At 37.5% G+C, this 17,105-nt stretch overlaps 2 protein-coding genes across 3 annotated transcripts in view; one reads left to right on the top strand and one right to left on the bottom strand.

Annotated features, from left to right (window-relative positions):
• Nucleotides 1-891: 891 nt before the first annotated feature.
• LOC144656620 (high-affinity lysophosphatidic acid receptor-like) lies at nucleotides 892-2,881 on the top strand. Its single transcript, XM_078516866.1, has one exon. It carries the CDS (start codon nucleotides 1,471-1,473, stop codon nucleotides 2,596-2,598), a length of 1,128 nt encoding a protein of 375 aa, XP_078372992.1. The 5' UTR covers nucleotides 892-1,470; the 3' UTR covers nucleotides 2,599-2,881.
• A 4,394-nt stretch (nucleotides 2,882-7,275) lies between these two features.
• Nucleotides 7,276-17,105, bottom strand: part of LOC144658928 (uncharacterized) — a 30,981-nt gene continuing 21,151 nt past the window's right edge. For both annotated transcript variants that reach the window (XM_078519432.1, XM_078519433.1), the window contains exons 23-30: nucleotides 16,399-16,462; nucleotides 16,223-16,261; nucleotides 13,985-15,933; nucleotides 12,466-12,594; nucleotides 11,775-11,835; nucleotides 10,403-10,585; nucleotides 9,279-9,350; nucleotides 7,276-8,718 (exon numbers count right to left, since the gene is read on the bottom strand). In XM_078519432.1, coding sequence (XP_078375558.1) covers nucleotides 8,581-8,718; nucleotides 9,279-9,350; nucleotides 10,403-10,585; nucleotides 11,775-11,835; nucleotides 12,466-12,594; nucleotides 13,985-15,933; nucleotides 16,223-16,261; nucleotides 16,399-16,462 — 2,635 coding nt within the window. In that variant the 3' untranslated portion in view covers nucleotides 7,276-8,580. The remainder of the gene's footprint in view (nucleotides 8,719-9,278; nucleotides 9,351-10,402; nucleotides 10,586-11,774; nucleotides 11,836-12,465; nucleotides 12,595-13,984; nucleotides 15,934-16,222; nucleotides 16,262-16,398; nucleotides 16,463-17,105) is intronic.

Below are 17,105 nucleotides of genomic sequence, written 5' to 3'. Positions count from 1 at the left end.
AAAAAAACAACAAAAAAAATTCCATACAGATCCTGAAGCCCCTGGTTTCACATCGCTGACAAGATAGTAGTAGACTCACTCTAGTCTACCTTTCTTCTTGTATAAAGTTTGGTTAGTTTTGCTGGAACTCATTATAGCCTGTGTACAGGCTGTCACAAAACAAATTAGGCTTTGTCGAACACTCATCCCGATATCCGATATAAAAATTCATGTGAAATTTAAAGGCTCGCTAAGAGCAGGATACTGGAACATCTCAATGCAGAAGGTTTGTTAGTTATTTAGGGGCGGATTTGGGGTCCACCATGGAGACTCAATCAGTCCACAGCCTCATCGATTTTCTCAACGCAAAAAAGAAGAGGGCGAAGTTAGCGCGAAGCGCGAGCGCGCGGGGGAGGGGGGCAGGGAAGCGACAAAAAAAAAAATTTTTTAACCCTACGAAGGAAATTTTCTAATTACTCCCCGCCCCCCGACCCTCTTGCTTCTTCCGAAATACTTTTGCGTTCTGGCGCTCCAGTTCTCTTGCCGTTCTCACCGCGCGCTCATCGATCGAAAAACACGAAAAAATTTAGAGGGCTGTGGGCAGGTCTATGTGGGGTCCACCATGCACCACATGACGCAGAGGACTTTTTGCTCGTAAGATTACCCACTTACACCTATGGGGGGCCCAGTGGGGGTAATCATCACACCTCCTAGGGGTAAAACCTCCTGGGGTAAGACAAAGAAAAACCAAGAAAACAAAAAACCTTGAAACAATGTAGTGCAGAAAAACAGCAGCTAACGAGAACAAAGAAAAACGTCACAGATAAAGAAAAAAATCCTCCTCGTTTTTGATTGGCTAGGATTTGCGGATCAATTACATAAAGGAAAACACATTTCAACGCTGCCGCTGCAATTTGCGCGGGCTCACGACGGCATGTGCAGCTTCGAAAAAGAAAGAAATATTGTACAACTCGATTGTACACGAAACCGGGGCTTCTCTTTATTTACTTAGCTTCGAAGGCAACATTGGAGACCAAAGCTGTATGCAGAGGCTTTTGATGAGTTAGAGGTTCGTTTTACAAGATGGAAAGGTACTTAAGGCTCATTTTGCCGTGGGCGACTCGCTGATGATGAGGAGATGTCCCTATAAAACATCTGCCGTTTGCTATTTAAACAGCAGTTCTTTAAGATATGCGGCTCGTAGCCATGGTTTTGTTTGGAATGGTATTAGAATTACGCAGTCGAAGTTGGAAAATTAGCTACGACTGACAGTGGTTAAATAAGCAGAAAAAAAAAAGACAAAACAAACACAGTCAGGGCGACGAAAAAGGAACCTTTTATTTAAATTCGCTTGTGGTATATTGCACTTTCCGCGTTTGCGGTCCGTATTTCATCACGTGAACTGAAAGAGTCGGAAAAAGGACATTTCTTGATGCAACAGTGGGAAGCAGATTACTCCTATCAAAGCCGAAAGCCTGCTGTTGACAGGTTATGGTGAACGACACAGTATCTTCCACATACAACGAGACGAGCAATGCGTTAACGAATGCAAGCAATACGTCGAATACAGATCAAGTTTATACCCCTGATTTTTCGCCATTCTCGACAGCATGTGTGGTATCGCTGGGTTTACTGTTTGTTTTGATGTTTCTACTCAGTATTCTGGGCAATTCTGTCGTTTGCTACATCGTTTATCAAAAACCGGCGATGCGATCGGCCATAAACATTTTGCTGGCAACATTGGCGATGGCGGACGTGCTCACAGCGACTTTCTGTATGCCGTTTGCTATCATCTCTCTCATCGCCCAGAAGTGGATTTTTGGCGATGTGTTTTGCCAAATAAATGCCGTTTTGTTCAGTTTCTTGGTGACAGAAGGAACTTTCGTGTTGCTCACGATCTCAGTCGATCGATTTATGATAATTGTTCAACGAAAAGACACTCTCACTCCACGGAGGGCAAAAATGTACATTGTAATTTCTTGGGTTTCGGCTTTTGTGATAGTTCTACCGCCGATATTTGGCTGGGGTAAATATGATTTTGAGCGCGGTCAAATTCAGTGCTCACTGCAATGGCCTAGCCGAGACGCTGTTGATTTATCTTACGGGCTGTTCTTCTTTATTTCGACGTTTTCCATTCCGCTTATTTTAATGGCATATTGTTTTGGATCTATTTTGAGAACGGTGCGAAGAAATTCGACGCGAATACAGAATCACCCGCCTGTACCTGGTGGTGTTATGACCAAAATGCACCGACCAGGCAAAATGAACATCGACTACAGTTTCAAAACAAGAGCTTTTACCACCATACTAATCCTGTTCATTTTATTCGTGGTCTGTGGCTTGCCTTACACAGTGATCCGGTTTCATTTACTTTTCAAAGGATATGCAGATTCGCTGTCCTACACTGCGGATGTTGTGGTTATATTAATAGCCTACTTGAACTCGACTTTAAAACCCATCATTTATTATATTCGGATCGGCAAATTCCGAGAAGCCTGCCTGGACATTATGCCTTCATGGTGTCATGTCCCGCATTGCTTGCCGGGAAGGACTATGCGGCGCATAAGGCCTCATGTAGTATATGAAGTGGATAAAAAATTCGTAACGTCAACACTCTAAAGGAAATTTCTATTTAAAGGTTCAGTTTATGTATTTTACAAGTGCCTATCTGCTAAGTTCCGAGGTTTGATATACATTTTGTGAATGTGGCTACCAAGCAGAGGGTGACAATCCGAGAACAATTTGTTGACACTCTAAGGCAGTCAGCAAACAGTATCTATATTTAAGAGGAATAATTAAACTTACGGCAGTTGTGAATTTTAAACTGTTATGAAATAATTTTTCACTTATGGTGTAAAATTAATGTATTGTTTTATTATTAATAGCAGCTTCAATCATCCTACATGGCATTTTAATAATTGATCACCTTTTTGGCTAGCTGTACTAATAGTTTTTTTTTATGTCAAATAATGACAAGGTTTTAATATAATTGTTATTTTAAAAGTACATTTCGATTTGCAAAGAGAAAAAGGCCCGGGCCAAAAGTCGAACTTCACATGAGTGGAACCTAAATGTAAATGAGCATTTGCATTGGGTTCGACTCATGTGAAGTTTAAAGTCTCGCCCAGGCCTGAGAGCAGATCAGCTTGGAAAAAAGTGACATAGTCCCGAGCCAAGAAAGCCAACAAATGCTTTGCTTAAATTAAATAATAGATGAAATTTTAGTGCCCAAGAAAAAATATATAATGGTTTAGTGGAATAACAGCATAAGGATTCTTGACAGGATTTTAAATTTAAAGAAAAATGTATGAAATTTATGATAAAAGGTCAAACCTCCTGTAAGTGGTCCACCCTTGAGACCCAAGTAATTTAGGAGAGGCATCTGTTAATGGCAGGCTAAATATGAAATGTTAGTGTGTACAGTCAACTCTCCCCTTCGGACACCTCGCTTTGCGGCCTCGCTTCGGCAATCCAGATCCCCGGTGAAGGGTTACTGAAAATGACTCCCGCTATTCGGCTCTCGCTAACGGACAAAAGGACACCCCGAGCGTGTCCGCTAAATGAGAGTGACTGTAACTGGGAGAGTGTCAAATTTAGGAGTTGTTTCCATTTACAGGAAGTTTGACTTGATTGTATATGAATTAAAGAATAAATAGTATTATTAAGTAATAAAATCAGGGAATATATTCCAAGAATGTTTTGCTTCTTGCCTTGTTTTTATGACAAACTGAAACAAAATAAAAAAAAATCTCACAAAAGTTAATCATTCTGATCATAAGCCCCTCCAAATATTAGTCCAAGAAGCTTCTGATCAGCGACGATTTCTGCCTTTTTCATGCAGCGTAAACAACATAAATTTATCTGCATTTACAGGCTACAAGTCCATGAGCTTAGATTATTTTCTTTGTAGCTGTAACTAGTCTCCCTTCAGTTAGTAGAGCAAGTGCAAGCAAATGCAGTAACAAATCATGTCTACCAAGCTTGTCTGGGCTGCAACACTACCGCTGCTTGATTGTTTATTTAGTGTATACTTGTGATGCCTATTATATAAAGGGTTGTGCATTTTCAAACAGTATACTATTATGTTTAGAAACTTGATGCTGCGAAGGGTTAAAGAGTGATTTTTAAGAGTCACACAGAAGTTTTCCTTCACTGCACCGCAACACGGACATTCATTTGTGAAGTGTCAGTTTAACGCAGTGCTACAAGTTCTGTAAAAGAAATAAGCCATCATAATGATTCCAATAAGCCATCATTCTTGGATGTTCAAATTTTTAATCTCCCCTCCCTAGTTGGAAAATCTGGAAAATTTGTAACAAAGAAACACAGCAATTTTACGCTTTCAAATTTTTTCGTCCACAATCTGCTTATAAAAATTTGTTGCTACTTTGTGAAAATGTGTTACAAAACTGCACAAAAACATTAACAAGATTTTTATTTCTTTTATGTGTAGCCTATCTGATACATAATTTGAAATAAACCTCCCCCCAACCTCAACAGGTCCTAAAAAGAAATATGCCCCTGGGATCTTAATAGATCTTTTTACAGTAAATATATACTGCATGTGCTATAATATATATCAACATAAAGTCTAAAACATTTGCATTATTTTGCCTCATTTTAAAATTCATCAATTACAGTGATGGACTGTTGGAACAACTCCCATTGTCATATAAAGTGATGTTGACATACTATAAGAAATGATAAAATTTCAACTTAAAAACACAAGTCAGTTACTTCTGAATGCACTTAACGCAAATGAATATCAAGACACTACAAAAATATTGAAAAGCAGCTTAAAAATATGAATAATAAAAATTTACTGTCTTAAGCAATTAGATGCAGGATGAGAAAAATAACGCCAAGCACAATGGATTGACAGGTGCAGGAACTAAATATTTGTTCAGGTGACATTTTAATTAAAAATCTTGCCCTCTAATTCTCTGCATTTCTACCTAAATAAATACATTTCTGTTTATTTTCAGACATTTTTCATATACAATATGTTATATGATATCCTTTTACCAAAAATACACAATTTTCCATTTGTAACAGTTGAGCCATTTACTTAGGTTAAGTAATAATAATGATATTTTTTTAGCATAGATATGTAAATTTGGCACAATTAGTATAAACAACACAAAAAAAAAATACTTCTTGGCTTCAATTCTTTACCCTTTGAAGGCTTTCATTCAAATAAGGTATATATAGTCTCTCAGTCTCAACATAGAATTTGGCAATTTTAATGGTGAATTATAATGATAAATCCCTGCAAGATCTGCTTCTTCTTTGTGTACCAGACACAGATGATGTAAAATATTAGAAACAAAAGACAAACAAACAACACTAACCAAAATACAATGACTTCCAAAACACTTTGCTTAAAGAATGTGTTCTCATTTGTTCTGTAACCCAAAGAAGCCACAAGATCATGATCGTAAATACATTTTTTAGTCATAATTTGCCAAGACCTTAAATTGTATGTTGATAAATCATTTAACAGAAATTTAAAAGCAATATTTTTTAATAACACTACAAAATTAAAAACTCAATTCAATTCACCTAAATTAAACAATGTTTTAGTAATTTTCCATTTATTTTGCAGGGAGAAGTTTGACAATAGTTGAGCTTAGGCTGTACACTGTCTGTAACACTCAAATTCTACTGTTCTGACAGTTTCATTATTTTTATTATTTGAGAAGAAAAATTAGCAATAAGAAAATGGAATGATGTTTCGATGATGCCAAGTCATCATTATCAAGTTAAATTAGAATAGAGGGTTGAAGCTTATTTTTTTATTTATTTTACAAATTATAGAAATTTTTTTTAGAAGTGTGGTTTTCTGCTGGCTGAGGAACGAAAGAGGCGAAAAACGTTTTTCTCCCACATGGCTGGGAGCCTGGGTTCGAGTGTATGGGTGGTTTCAGGTCACGTGAGATGCTCACGGTTCACTTTGCGTTTGCCATCCGCCATTGCCTGACAGCCCCACCCGCCCACCCATGGAGTAATTCTAGGGACAATTGAGTTGGTGTTTTCATTAAGGGACCATGTAGTTTCGTTCGCTTGATTCATGTCCTATTCCCATGTATATTCTTTTGCGAGTCTTTTTTGATTCAGTTATTTTTTCTTGATGTATTGGAGTTATTGTTTTAATAAAGGTCAGGCTGTGTGGTTCGGCTTGGCATAGCTCCCAGCTGTGTGTAAGAATAGACAGTTTTTTTAACCAAAAAAAAATAATAAAATCATACAAAATACAAATTGACAACTTACAGCAATGAAGTAACTAGTAACAAAAAGTTGAAGCTTATGTAGTGGAGTGAACATATTTAGTCAATTTTATACTAATCTCTTTTTGTCGGGCCGAAAGGGCGCCTCTCTTGGGCCCACAAAACAGTTTTACTTAGTTTATTTTTCTTCTCAAATGTTTCACAAAACATTTTGTTATTATTATTATTATTATTATTAAAAGCAGATTTTACATTTTAAGGATATTAAGGGGATAGAAATCATTAATAATTAACATTAATAATTTAATAATTAACATTGCAATAAAGCAAAATAATAACTATTTAATACAGTACATGATTCCAAATCAAAACACACACCTTAGATATATCTATTTATTTTTTCTACAACAGTCATCACTGACAAAAAGTAGAAAATAATGTTTAATTTAAAAGATCCCATAAATTAAAAGCATCTGTGGAAAGACTGGGAAGAGGTTACAAATAGTCCGGAAAAAAATTCTGGTCATAATATTATGTAATACACACCACAGAATTAATCTCTTTTGTATATTTTTATTGATCAGGTTCCAAGCTACTTTGAACCAACAAGCTCGAATTACAAAAGCTATATAACATGAACAGGAACAATAACGTGACCAAATAAAAATGAGACATTGTTATAATTATTACTTGAGGTGTATGCATTGAGACTCTCCATGGGTACTTTTTCATTCTCATTCCCAGTGGCTGGTACCTCTTAGCCGGCTGAGCCTGGGGCAGGAGGAACAAGTGGCTCTGGGGACACATGATTTGATTGGCGGGGGGGGGGGGGGGGGGGTGGGGGGGGGCCCCCCCCCCCATCGGGGGTTTTTCGTTGGAAAAAGGTAATTTTTTTTTTTTTTTTTTTTTTTTTCTCGAGGTTTTTTTTCTTGTTTTTTTTTTTTTCCTCCCCCAAAAAAAACAAAAATTTAAAAAAACAAATTTAATTGGAGAAAAAAAAACCACTTAGAGGAAAACCCACTAAAAATACCATTTATTATTATTATTTATTTTTTCCCATTTTATTGGCTTTGTTTTAGCAATCTAAGGAAGTTTACATCTAGCCAATCAAATCAACTGTAGTAAAATCCCTTACAACAAAAGGATTTTAAAACGGTTCCTTTGATTTGCTAAATTTAAATTTCCTTTGTTGAAGATCTAGCCAATCACATCAGTCTGTGTCTCCAGAGCCACCAATTGTTCCTCATGCTACAGTCTCAGCCGGCTAAGAAGGACAAACGGCTCTGGGGACAAGAATGGTATTTCTGAATAAGTTGAAGATGCGGCAATTACTGAAGATCTCAAGATTGAGGAGAAGATTTAAAAACTATGTGATCAGGTAGAATATTAAGATATAAAACGTGTAAAAACTTTATTGACATTTCACGAAATTAACAATGATGGCAACAAAACCACAGGGAGCCATTACAAGGCTAATAACAAACAAAAAAACATAAAACGAAGATCTTTAAAAATTTGAAGATTTGCAAACAAAATGTGAATTTGTGGGTACCCATAGAGAGGCGCATACATTAACCTTATTGTCTTGTCTTTTTTGCAGGGACTTGCATTGTTGATCCTTGAAAATTACCTTTTCTACACACCAACCTTGCACAATAAAGGTTTTCTCTTTGTTGTAAGGAACTGCAGGGAGATCCAAGAGAGCAAAGCCAGAGTAACAAGAAGAAAACCTTATATGGTCATTAAACTTTCAGATATTAAATCGACTCATGCCTTTGCATTTTAACTCCCCTGGTTTCCAACAAAGGGCCTCTGTCTGTATCAAGGGTAGAATATCATATTGTTTATCTTCATTAAAATTTTCTACCACACTTAAAAAAAAAATTAATTATTTTTATTACATCTTAAAGCATTGCAACAGTTTCAAAAAGAAACTATTATAAATCTTAAATCATTAATTTTCACTTTAAAAGTTATATTTGAACTAAAACTAGTAAAATGCAATAAAACATGTTAAATATATTCCATGTTAGATGTTTTTTTTTTTTCATATAATAAAAGCTCTTCATTTCATTAAAAATCAGACTGCTGGTACATTCCCCAAAACAGAAAGTAGTCAGTCATAAAATTGTCATTAAGAAAATTTGTTACAAACTGATAACAGGAACCGTTCATTGCATTGCTGAAGTGTGAAAGTTCAAACAACCAACCATCTGATCACCAATAACAAAAACGAAACAGCACAACAGGAGTACATTAAGGTCATTGATGAAGAATGACAGTTATTACACAGTTACCAGTGTCAAGGAACAAAAAGTATAGTTTCTAAGACTTTGTATTCTACAATAGCCTTTGTTGCTGTCCTTTGTCAAATCTACCGTTTTCTTTTTCGTTTAATTACATCCTCTACCATCTTTTGGGTCTTTGCCATATTTTCTGATTGCCTCCTTAGCTCATCCAGTTGTTCAGTGATTGTCCTAGTTCGTTCTTCCACTACCAACCTTTGAGCGGCCTAAAAAGGAACAAGCACTATTAGCAGATACACATAGTGATCGTGCGAACAAACCATGAAGAAAACCTGGGTTGGGTTGTTCAAAGCACATAAACTTCACGATTGGCATGATTTGATGATTTGATTTCAATTTTTTGACTTTCGGTTCAGTGCGGATTTCTATTTCGAGTCATTTTTGTCTTTAAGTTTTGACTTAAACCAATCTTAAACTAAAAAAAAAGATTAGCAGTGAAACACTTTTTATTTACGCTTAAAAATTAAAACTTTGATCAATTTTATCCTGGATTAGCAATTATCAGCTTTTGAACAACCCAGCCCTGGGCAGCACTTTTTGTGTTGTAGATCAGAGGATTTTCACATGGTACAGCAACATAGTCTTAAAGTGCTCTATGATTATAGTCTGTTGCAGTTTAAAACAGAAGAAAGAGACAAAACAGAACAACATTTATAGACAGTCGTGATTTAGTATGTCGATGTCCTCTTTCCTGTGTGTGTAACCAGACTTCAATTGTGTTTCTCCCAAAGTTAAAATGCATTTCTTAATCCTAAACGTCACATACCATTGCACCTAGGCGATCATTTAAGTCTCGTTCTTCCTCCTCTCTCTTTGCTTTCCTCTTCCTCGACTGTTCCTAAAAAAGAAGAGAAAACAGATGGCCCAGCTTCCAGACATTGTCTAAAAAAATTATCACTTCTATGAAGCCATGAGATCTGTAAATGCAAGACTCTTTCTTATTAAAAACAATCTGCCAAACCATTGTTTGATTGCATATTGCTCTTATATTTATTGCCATAGTCCACTTTTCAAAAGTCAATAATTTAATATAACGCATTGGAAGTCTTTATTTAAATAGGGTTACTCCATCAGCCTAACAATTAAAACTGTTATCAAATTATAGAGGCCGTAATAAAAATGTATCTTCAGTTGTTATAACTAGGGCCTTTATTATGAAGTTCGTGGCAAATCAAGGAGTCAATAAAGCAAACTGCCTTTTAACATGTTTAACCAGTGCAGAATAGTAAACCCGCCCGCCCCCCACCAAAAAAAAATTTTTTTTTTTTTTTTTTTTCCGAATTTTTTTTTTTTTTTTTTTTTTTCTCTTCTGACCAAAAAAAAATATATATTTTTTCTTTTTTTTTTTTTTTTTTTTTTTAATTTCATTTTCTAATAATTAAAAAATTTTTTTTTTTTTTTTTTTTCTTCTCCCCCCCCTTTTTTTTTTTTTGGCCCCTATATCTATCCCTACACCTGCCCCAAAAAAAAAAACAAGGGGCCCAAAAAAATTTCCCCCCGGGGGGCCCTTACGAGAGCTTCGACTGTACCATAGAGCTGATGAGATACTGACAACTTGGACCCTTGAGACACTAATACGAAGAGTGTTCTGGGTTTCCATAGAAATTCCTTTATAAAAAAGTAGACTTGTAAAATGCAAATTCAGACGATTGTCATATTATTTGCAATCCTATGCTCTGCCAGAGTATCAAAAAGGAACTGCAAGAAACATGTGTAAGGCTTTACCACTCAGAATATGGGAGTAGAAGACCAACTTAATGGTCTAGTTCACTTATCCTTCAACAAGGTACCCAATTTCCCGGAAACTATAATCGGAATTTAATTTCTTGACTCATTTTAAAAAGAAAATGTTATTTACATGGAAGTATCTCTATATTTTGGTAACAATACCTCTCGCCTCTGAACAGCCTCTGCAGAGAAGTAATGAGGGCATATCTTTGAATTTTTGTTGTGTCCTACTTCTCCACAGGCTCCACACTTTGGTCCCATAGCCTTGTCACTGCTGCTGCTAACGTGACATGTTTCTGTTGATTTTGAGGGTGTAACAGATGGTGAATGAACAACAGATGATGGCTGCAAGAAAAAAATACCACCGAATCAGACATCTACAGGAATAGTGTGCCAGACAATATTTCATTTACTTTTAACAAGTAACCAGATTGATTCATGCATTCATTCGACTTCAAAGATAACAATAACCAAGATTTCAGATTGTTACAGAAGATTTTCTATTAATGGTGTATTTTCTAATCTGCCCAGACTCATACTGGCTTAAATGAAGCCAAATACTTCCTTCCCAAGTAGCTGGGCTGACTGGCTTTCTCCCTAGAGGGTAACCTGATTCAAATTCACATCCACTGCTTTCCAACCCTTATAAGTAGAATTTTGCTCTTTCTGCCTTCCAAGGGTTGTGCTGCACTCCTTGTCATGTGGTCCAAGTTGGTGAGGCACCTGGCTCTTTGACCTTTTGGTAGTTTGAGGCTTTAAAGCCACCTCACTGTTTTGTGGGCTCCTCCCTTGCTGTCATGTCTCTCACTGGCGCCAAATTTGAGGGCATACATCATAGTGTGGTTTTCGACTGTTTTTGTGGTTCTGCTGTGTTGTTGTTATCTTTTAGCATAATACCTTTACAATATGTCTTGCATTTGTGATGTGTATCACCAGTTCACAACAGGAAACATTTTAAGGTTCCACGTCCTGAAAGCAGAACAAACTCTCTGATGTGGCACATGCTGCGAAGTGACACTCTTGACTACTATTATTATTATTATTATTATTATTATTATTATTATACTGTAGTAAGGAAAAATTATTCTCTGGAAAGTTCCTGGCACGTTACAGAGACCAAAAGGCAATACATAGAGTTCAAAAGGTGCTGGGAAGATTTTAATGCTGCCTTTTCATGGTAAGTGATTGCCATCTCGACAGACTCGTGGTCTGGCTTTGTGGTTGTGTTGGTTCTTAGTCCTGGCACCTGAAAATCGTCAGAGCAAGGACGAGAACCATTAACAAACTCTGGGTCCCAACAGAACAGGGGCCAGTGATGGGAAGCATGTGCTCTCACCACTGTACATACCCTTTGCTCCCTTCAAATTTATTGCAAAGTGGTGGTCTCATGCAAAGCGTCATGAAACCTATGTCTTAAAAATTACACAATATAATATCATATGAGCCATAACTGAATAGTTTATCGCAAGACACATTATTTATATCAACAATGAAATAATTAATACAATTGGCAAAAATATGAAGTTTTACGAACCGAATGAGGTCCTGAGAAAGTAGGAGGAACTCGCTTGTGGACTCTTTCAAAACTGCTGGAACTAAAATAGAGACGAGTTTACATAAGTCACATTGATAGAAACATTAAAAGCCAGTTGCATAAAACTGAATAACATAAGGGTAAATGTTTGTGTTCAAAAGTTATTGCTGTTTTCAGTGAAATGCGAACTCTGAAATTCAAAATCAACTAACGATTGCGTTTTTCGCTGCCGTCAATCATAATTATCCCGAAAGCCACGGGACCTTGAAAAACAGAAACAAACAAAATGGATCGAAATCTACCAATCACAACTGACAGAGGTGACCTTTTGACGCGGTTGAAGTGAACTTCTGTTTCCTGAGAAGTCCGCTAAGATAATTGATGGCAGCAAAAAGCGCAAACCGTTGGTTGATGAGTGAATTTCAGAGTTCCCATTTCACTGAAAACCACAATAAAAGAAACTTGAAAATAGTTGGCAGAAACCACTCTTGTATTTACGTTTTGTAAACCTGGAAAAGACTGCATAGTGTAACAAAGTAAGAAATCAAAACAACTAGCAACATTGCTCCAAAAAGAGATGGAAGGTGCGAACAAAGTTGCAAGACAAATGGTTACAAGTGTTCCTAGTGAAAGAGTGCTGTAATTTTCCAAAACAGTTGGGTTTTTTTGTTTAAGACAGATTGAAACATACCTGGCAGAAGATGGAATTGGCCTTGGAGATGATGTAGTTCCTGACCAGGGGAGAGAGGACCTCTCTTCATTTCTTTTTATCAAGCTTCGTGATGTTGAACCAGTTGTTTTACATGCTGTATCATCATCCCTAATATGTCAACAGAAAAACAGCCAAAATACATGTAAGAACATGATCTTAAACTTGGATAGTTTGAGAGAATTTAAATGTCTGGGTTGCTACGATAACATCAGTAAACCGTCAAGAAAGCATCATTTCTTTTCCAGGCCTTGGGAATGGCAGTATCTTGTTAATGAATATTAAGATCCAGGTAAAACCCTGCAATGTTTTGGTGATAGGTTGTTCCACTGATAGGAATCAGATTAAAAGATGCTTGTAGCCATGGGATTCCCCTTGAGTATAAATAACAAACAAAAAAAGGCAATGTGCCAGAATAAAATGAGAGGTCATATGCCACAAAACATCAAACTCAAAGTGCAAAGAATTTGAAACATCAACTTGGATGTTCTTGCTATAACTCTTCCATCACTTAAACTGTCAATACACATAATGCTTTTCCAGAGATTGTTCAGCTTTCTTGTACCTTTGTCGTTCTTCCTTAGTCTTCATATCACAAATAAAACTACTCAACAAGAATACTTAACACTGAAAGGGAATCTCTATTCATTTTGATTTAACAATTGAAACACTCTATTAAGCAGGGTTCAAAATAGCAGCCGGCTGTCGGCGTGCCGACGTTTCCCCCTCGGCGAGTTCACCGAGATATCGGCTATAAAACTAGTAATAGAAAATGGTTTGAGAATCGGCACTGAAGCAAAGAGAAAGTAAACGTTTATAAAGCTTTTGAAAAGTAAATAGTAGAAAGAAAATGGTGGAGAATTGAAGCGTGCCGAGGTTGAATCGGAGAATCCTCGCTCACCGGGAGCTTCTCGCGTTTGTAGCGTGAAACATGCAATTTGTATGAAATACCTTGCATAAACACTTTTTTTCTACTGTGATTTTTTTGCACAAAAATGTTTAGTGCCGGTGTTTGCATTACGTCAAAAAGTCATGCGATTTCCTTGGGAGTGAGGGCACAGGCTGAAAGCAAACTAAGGTGCGTGGAGTGAGCGCGGAATGACAAAAATCGTCGGTGCGATTTTGTATCACGGAAGTAAATCATCGGGTCGCGGCAGAGTTTTTCTTATTAGTGTGCGCGGAAAGTGAGAAACGTGACTTTGAGGGGGCTCATTATTATTGACAGCCGGTAAAATGTGAGCCTTGAAAATAAAACCACAATTAGGCCAGTGCTGAGATTTTATTTTGAACCCTGATTAAGAGAACTTTCTTTTGTTGCACTCTGCATAAACAGAACCAAATCTTTAATTGTAGTTATATTAGACCCCTACAGATAAGCCAAGTCAACCACTTCTGTATCAAATTAAGGGCTACGTTTGTCACACGCGAGTGTACCACTGCATTGTCTGACAAAGCTATCGCTCAAAATGTGGCCTGGGCCAAGCTCTGCGTTTTGTCCTACCTTAGGACATACACTTCGTCTTTGTGAAGACCTTGCTTTTTGGGGGAATTAAGTAAACCATCTTTGTCTCTATCAATTCTGCTAGAAGAAGATGGCTTGTCCCATGGCACCCTTTGTGAATCCTGCCTCTTTTGGGAAAGACCTGGCCTACTAATGGGACTTGCAATACCGATTTGCACTGGTTTGCCACAGGCAATTGCAGCTGCATTTCTCCTAAAATCAAGTCCACGTGAAGACTTGTCACCCTTTCCAGAGGCTGTACCATATTTTTCTTTCTGTGACTCACGATAACATGTGAGTTGGTCTTCAAGCTCAAGGCAAGTTTTCGTTCTCTTGCTTGGTAGGTTGTGACAATTATCAGTGGTCTCAACTTGTTTATTCAGCTCTTCTTGGAGTTTTAATGCGTATGCAAAATCTTCATCAACAGTGTTTTCTTCTTCCAATGAAAATAATCTTTTCCTGTTAGTTTTGGCAATGTCACCAACAGGAACATCTTGCGCATCCAAGAACTCATCATCGAGTTCCTGAGAATCTAACAAGATTGCCGAACACTTTGAGCTACCTGCTGGTGTTGAACGATCCAATGCATTAAACATGTCCTGATTTTCAAGATCTGGATCCCACTCAGAGGTTACACTAGACGGAACAACATCATCAGCAGGATCATCAATTAAACATGAATCCTTTATTGGAGTTGAGGAACATGTCAGTTTTAAAGCAGGTGCAATTCTTTTTCTTGGTTGAAAATCATCCACATTTTCTTCCAGAATGGTTATATCTGACTGGGAAACTTCTTGCTTTCCATCCAAACTGTAATTAGTGGATTGTGTGTACTCAATTCTGCTTAACTTTAAGGCCCTTTCAAGATCACTGTCCATGGTTTGGTCTTTGCTACCATGCACAGGTTGCAGATCAATGCTGTCGTCTGATTTTCTGCATTCTAGTTTGCTCAATTCCAATGCATTTGCTACGTCATCATCTATGTGCAAATCTTGCACTTTGCTCATTTTTGGACTGTTTCGTTTTGTCTCATCTAACACATTCTCTTTCTCATATTTATTTTTGGATGTAGACTTTTGTCTTAGTTCTTTGTTATCCAGAACGATTTCTGACTCTAGCTTTTTCTCCTCATTCAAAGTCATCAAAGTATCTGACTTGTATTGTTCATATTCCACTCTGCTTTGTTCTAAGGCTTTTTGCAGGTTATCATCACAAGCTATTGTGGTATCCTTTCTGCCTTCCTCCTGGCCTGTTATTTCTTTGTTCCGTGATTGTTCTACACCTGCTTGGATTGATATATCGACACAATGACGCTTCTTTTCCTTAGCTTCAGCCTCCAGCTTACTTAATTCCAATGCTCTTTGTAGCTCTTCATCCATGCCAGATGGGCCACCGGTGTCACCTTGTTGTTGCACTTTGTGGCTCATGGTGTTATTGCTTGACTGATCATATTCCAATCTGCTTAATTCCAAGGCTTTCTCCAGGTCACTGGCTGTATCAGACATGTTACCTCTGTCATCCTGTTTTTGTTTTATGTTTTCAAACTCTTCCAAACTTTGTTTTAGGACTTCTTCAAGCTCATCATTTGTGTCATCATTTTTTGTCTTGTTTACACAAACAACTGTATGAGTTGATTTACGGGCATCCATCTTAGTTCTTGGCTTAACAGGAGTTTGTGAACTAGCTTTGTGTTGCTCTGTTGCAGAACGTATAACTGGTGTTTTTGCAGAAGGTTCACCATGACCTAAACGGTGCCCACCGTGGATTCCACCCGCTTCATTTTCTGCTTTGCTGAGTTGCATAGCTAACTCGAGCTGCTCCCTTTCATTCATGGATTCCAGGGAATATGTCTCCAATCCATTCTCTGTGCTTCCCATAATCAACTGTTCAACTGATGGCTTTGTTGTGGTGCTGTTTGGTGGTCTAACCAAGGATGGGTGTACAATACCCTGCATTGCAAAAAGACAAAGGACAATGTTGCTTTAAGAAGTGATAGGAATAATGTATATTTCAGATTATACTGATGGGAAATACCGGATGAGGTGTATAAAGATTGCGACAAAGAAATACAGAAACAAAATACGAAGATAGAGAACAAATCTTGGAAAAACGATTACTACAAATGAAAGATAGCAATTAATCATTTTACTGGTCGGGTCCACATATCTGGTCTCTGGTCTTCTTTAATGTATTACACAAGAAAATGTTAGCTATCAAAGCTATGTGGACGATACATACCTCTGGCATTTTGTCTTCATACTGTGATGCTCTTAGAGCCTACAAAGAAAACAAAAGAAATTTAAATTTAGGTATTTGCACATTTACACATGCAAACACAAAACATTTGCAACTACAGAATGTGGAGGAAATGATGACAAATGATGCATGAGTTACATTCAAATAACGAATCAAACCTGACGGATCATTGCATCTTCCTCTTGAGAATCACTGGCAAACATAAGGTCATCCTCAGGCAACCTAACAATGAGCACAAAGAACAGAGAAGTGATTATTAGTTAATTAACGGTCCTATGGATAAGGTACAAAGCTACTTTTCACATGGTCCAACATGTGCAGTTTGGGCCAGTTGGCCCAGTATGGTTGCACAAAGAGCAATGAACAACACTATTACCAGTGGCAGACCTAGTGGGGTGCCTAGCGCCTTCTTATTTTTGGTAAGACATTTTATCTAAACACACAAAAAAGTGACCCTCCTTTAATAGTTCAAGATCTGGATCCACCACTGGTTACTCCCCCTAAATGCGATGCAAGTCCATCACAGGTTACCTCTTAGCATTTTGTTAGAATACTTTGCCGCTCGAATTACGACCAGTACGCACAAATAGGATCACATCACACCAGTTTTAAAAGAGCTTAAATGGCTACCAGTTGCGACTCAGTTATATTTCAGGAGCGCTATAATGGCCTTCAAATGTCTAACATCCCGCGTGCCGGAGTATCAGTCTTCCCAGTTTAGTAAGTGAGGAGAAATAAGCGGACGTGCCACAAGAAGTTCACAAATGCTGAACATTCCTCTTTTCAAATCTGCCAGTGGTCAGAGGACGTTTTACTACTGAATAGTCAGTATCTGGAACTCCATGGATAGCTCTCTAAAAACTCT

Source organism: Oculina patagonica, chromosome 6 (genome assembly GCF_052425735.1).
Source record: "Oculina patagonica isolate OP01 chromosome 6, crgOcupat, whole genome shotgun sequence".
NCBI classification, from domain to species: Eukaryota; Metazoa; Cnidaria; class Anthozoa; order Scleractinia; family Oculinidae; genus Oculina; species Oculina patagonica.
This window is presented reverse-complemented; position numbering and strand designations above follow the sequence as displayed.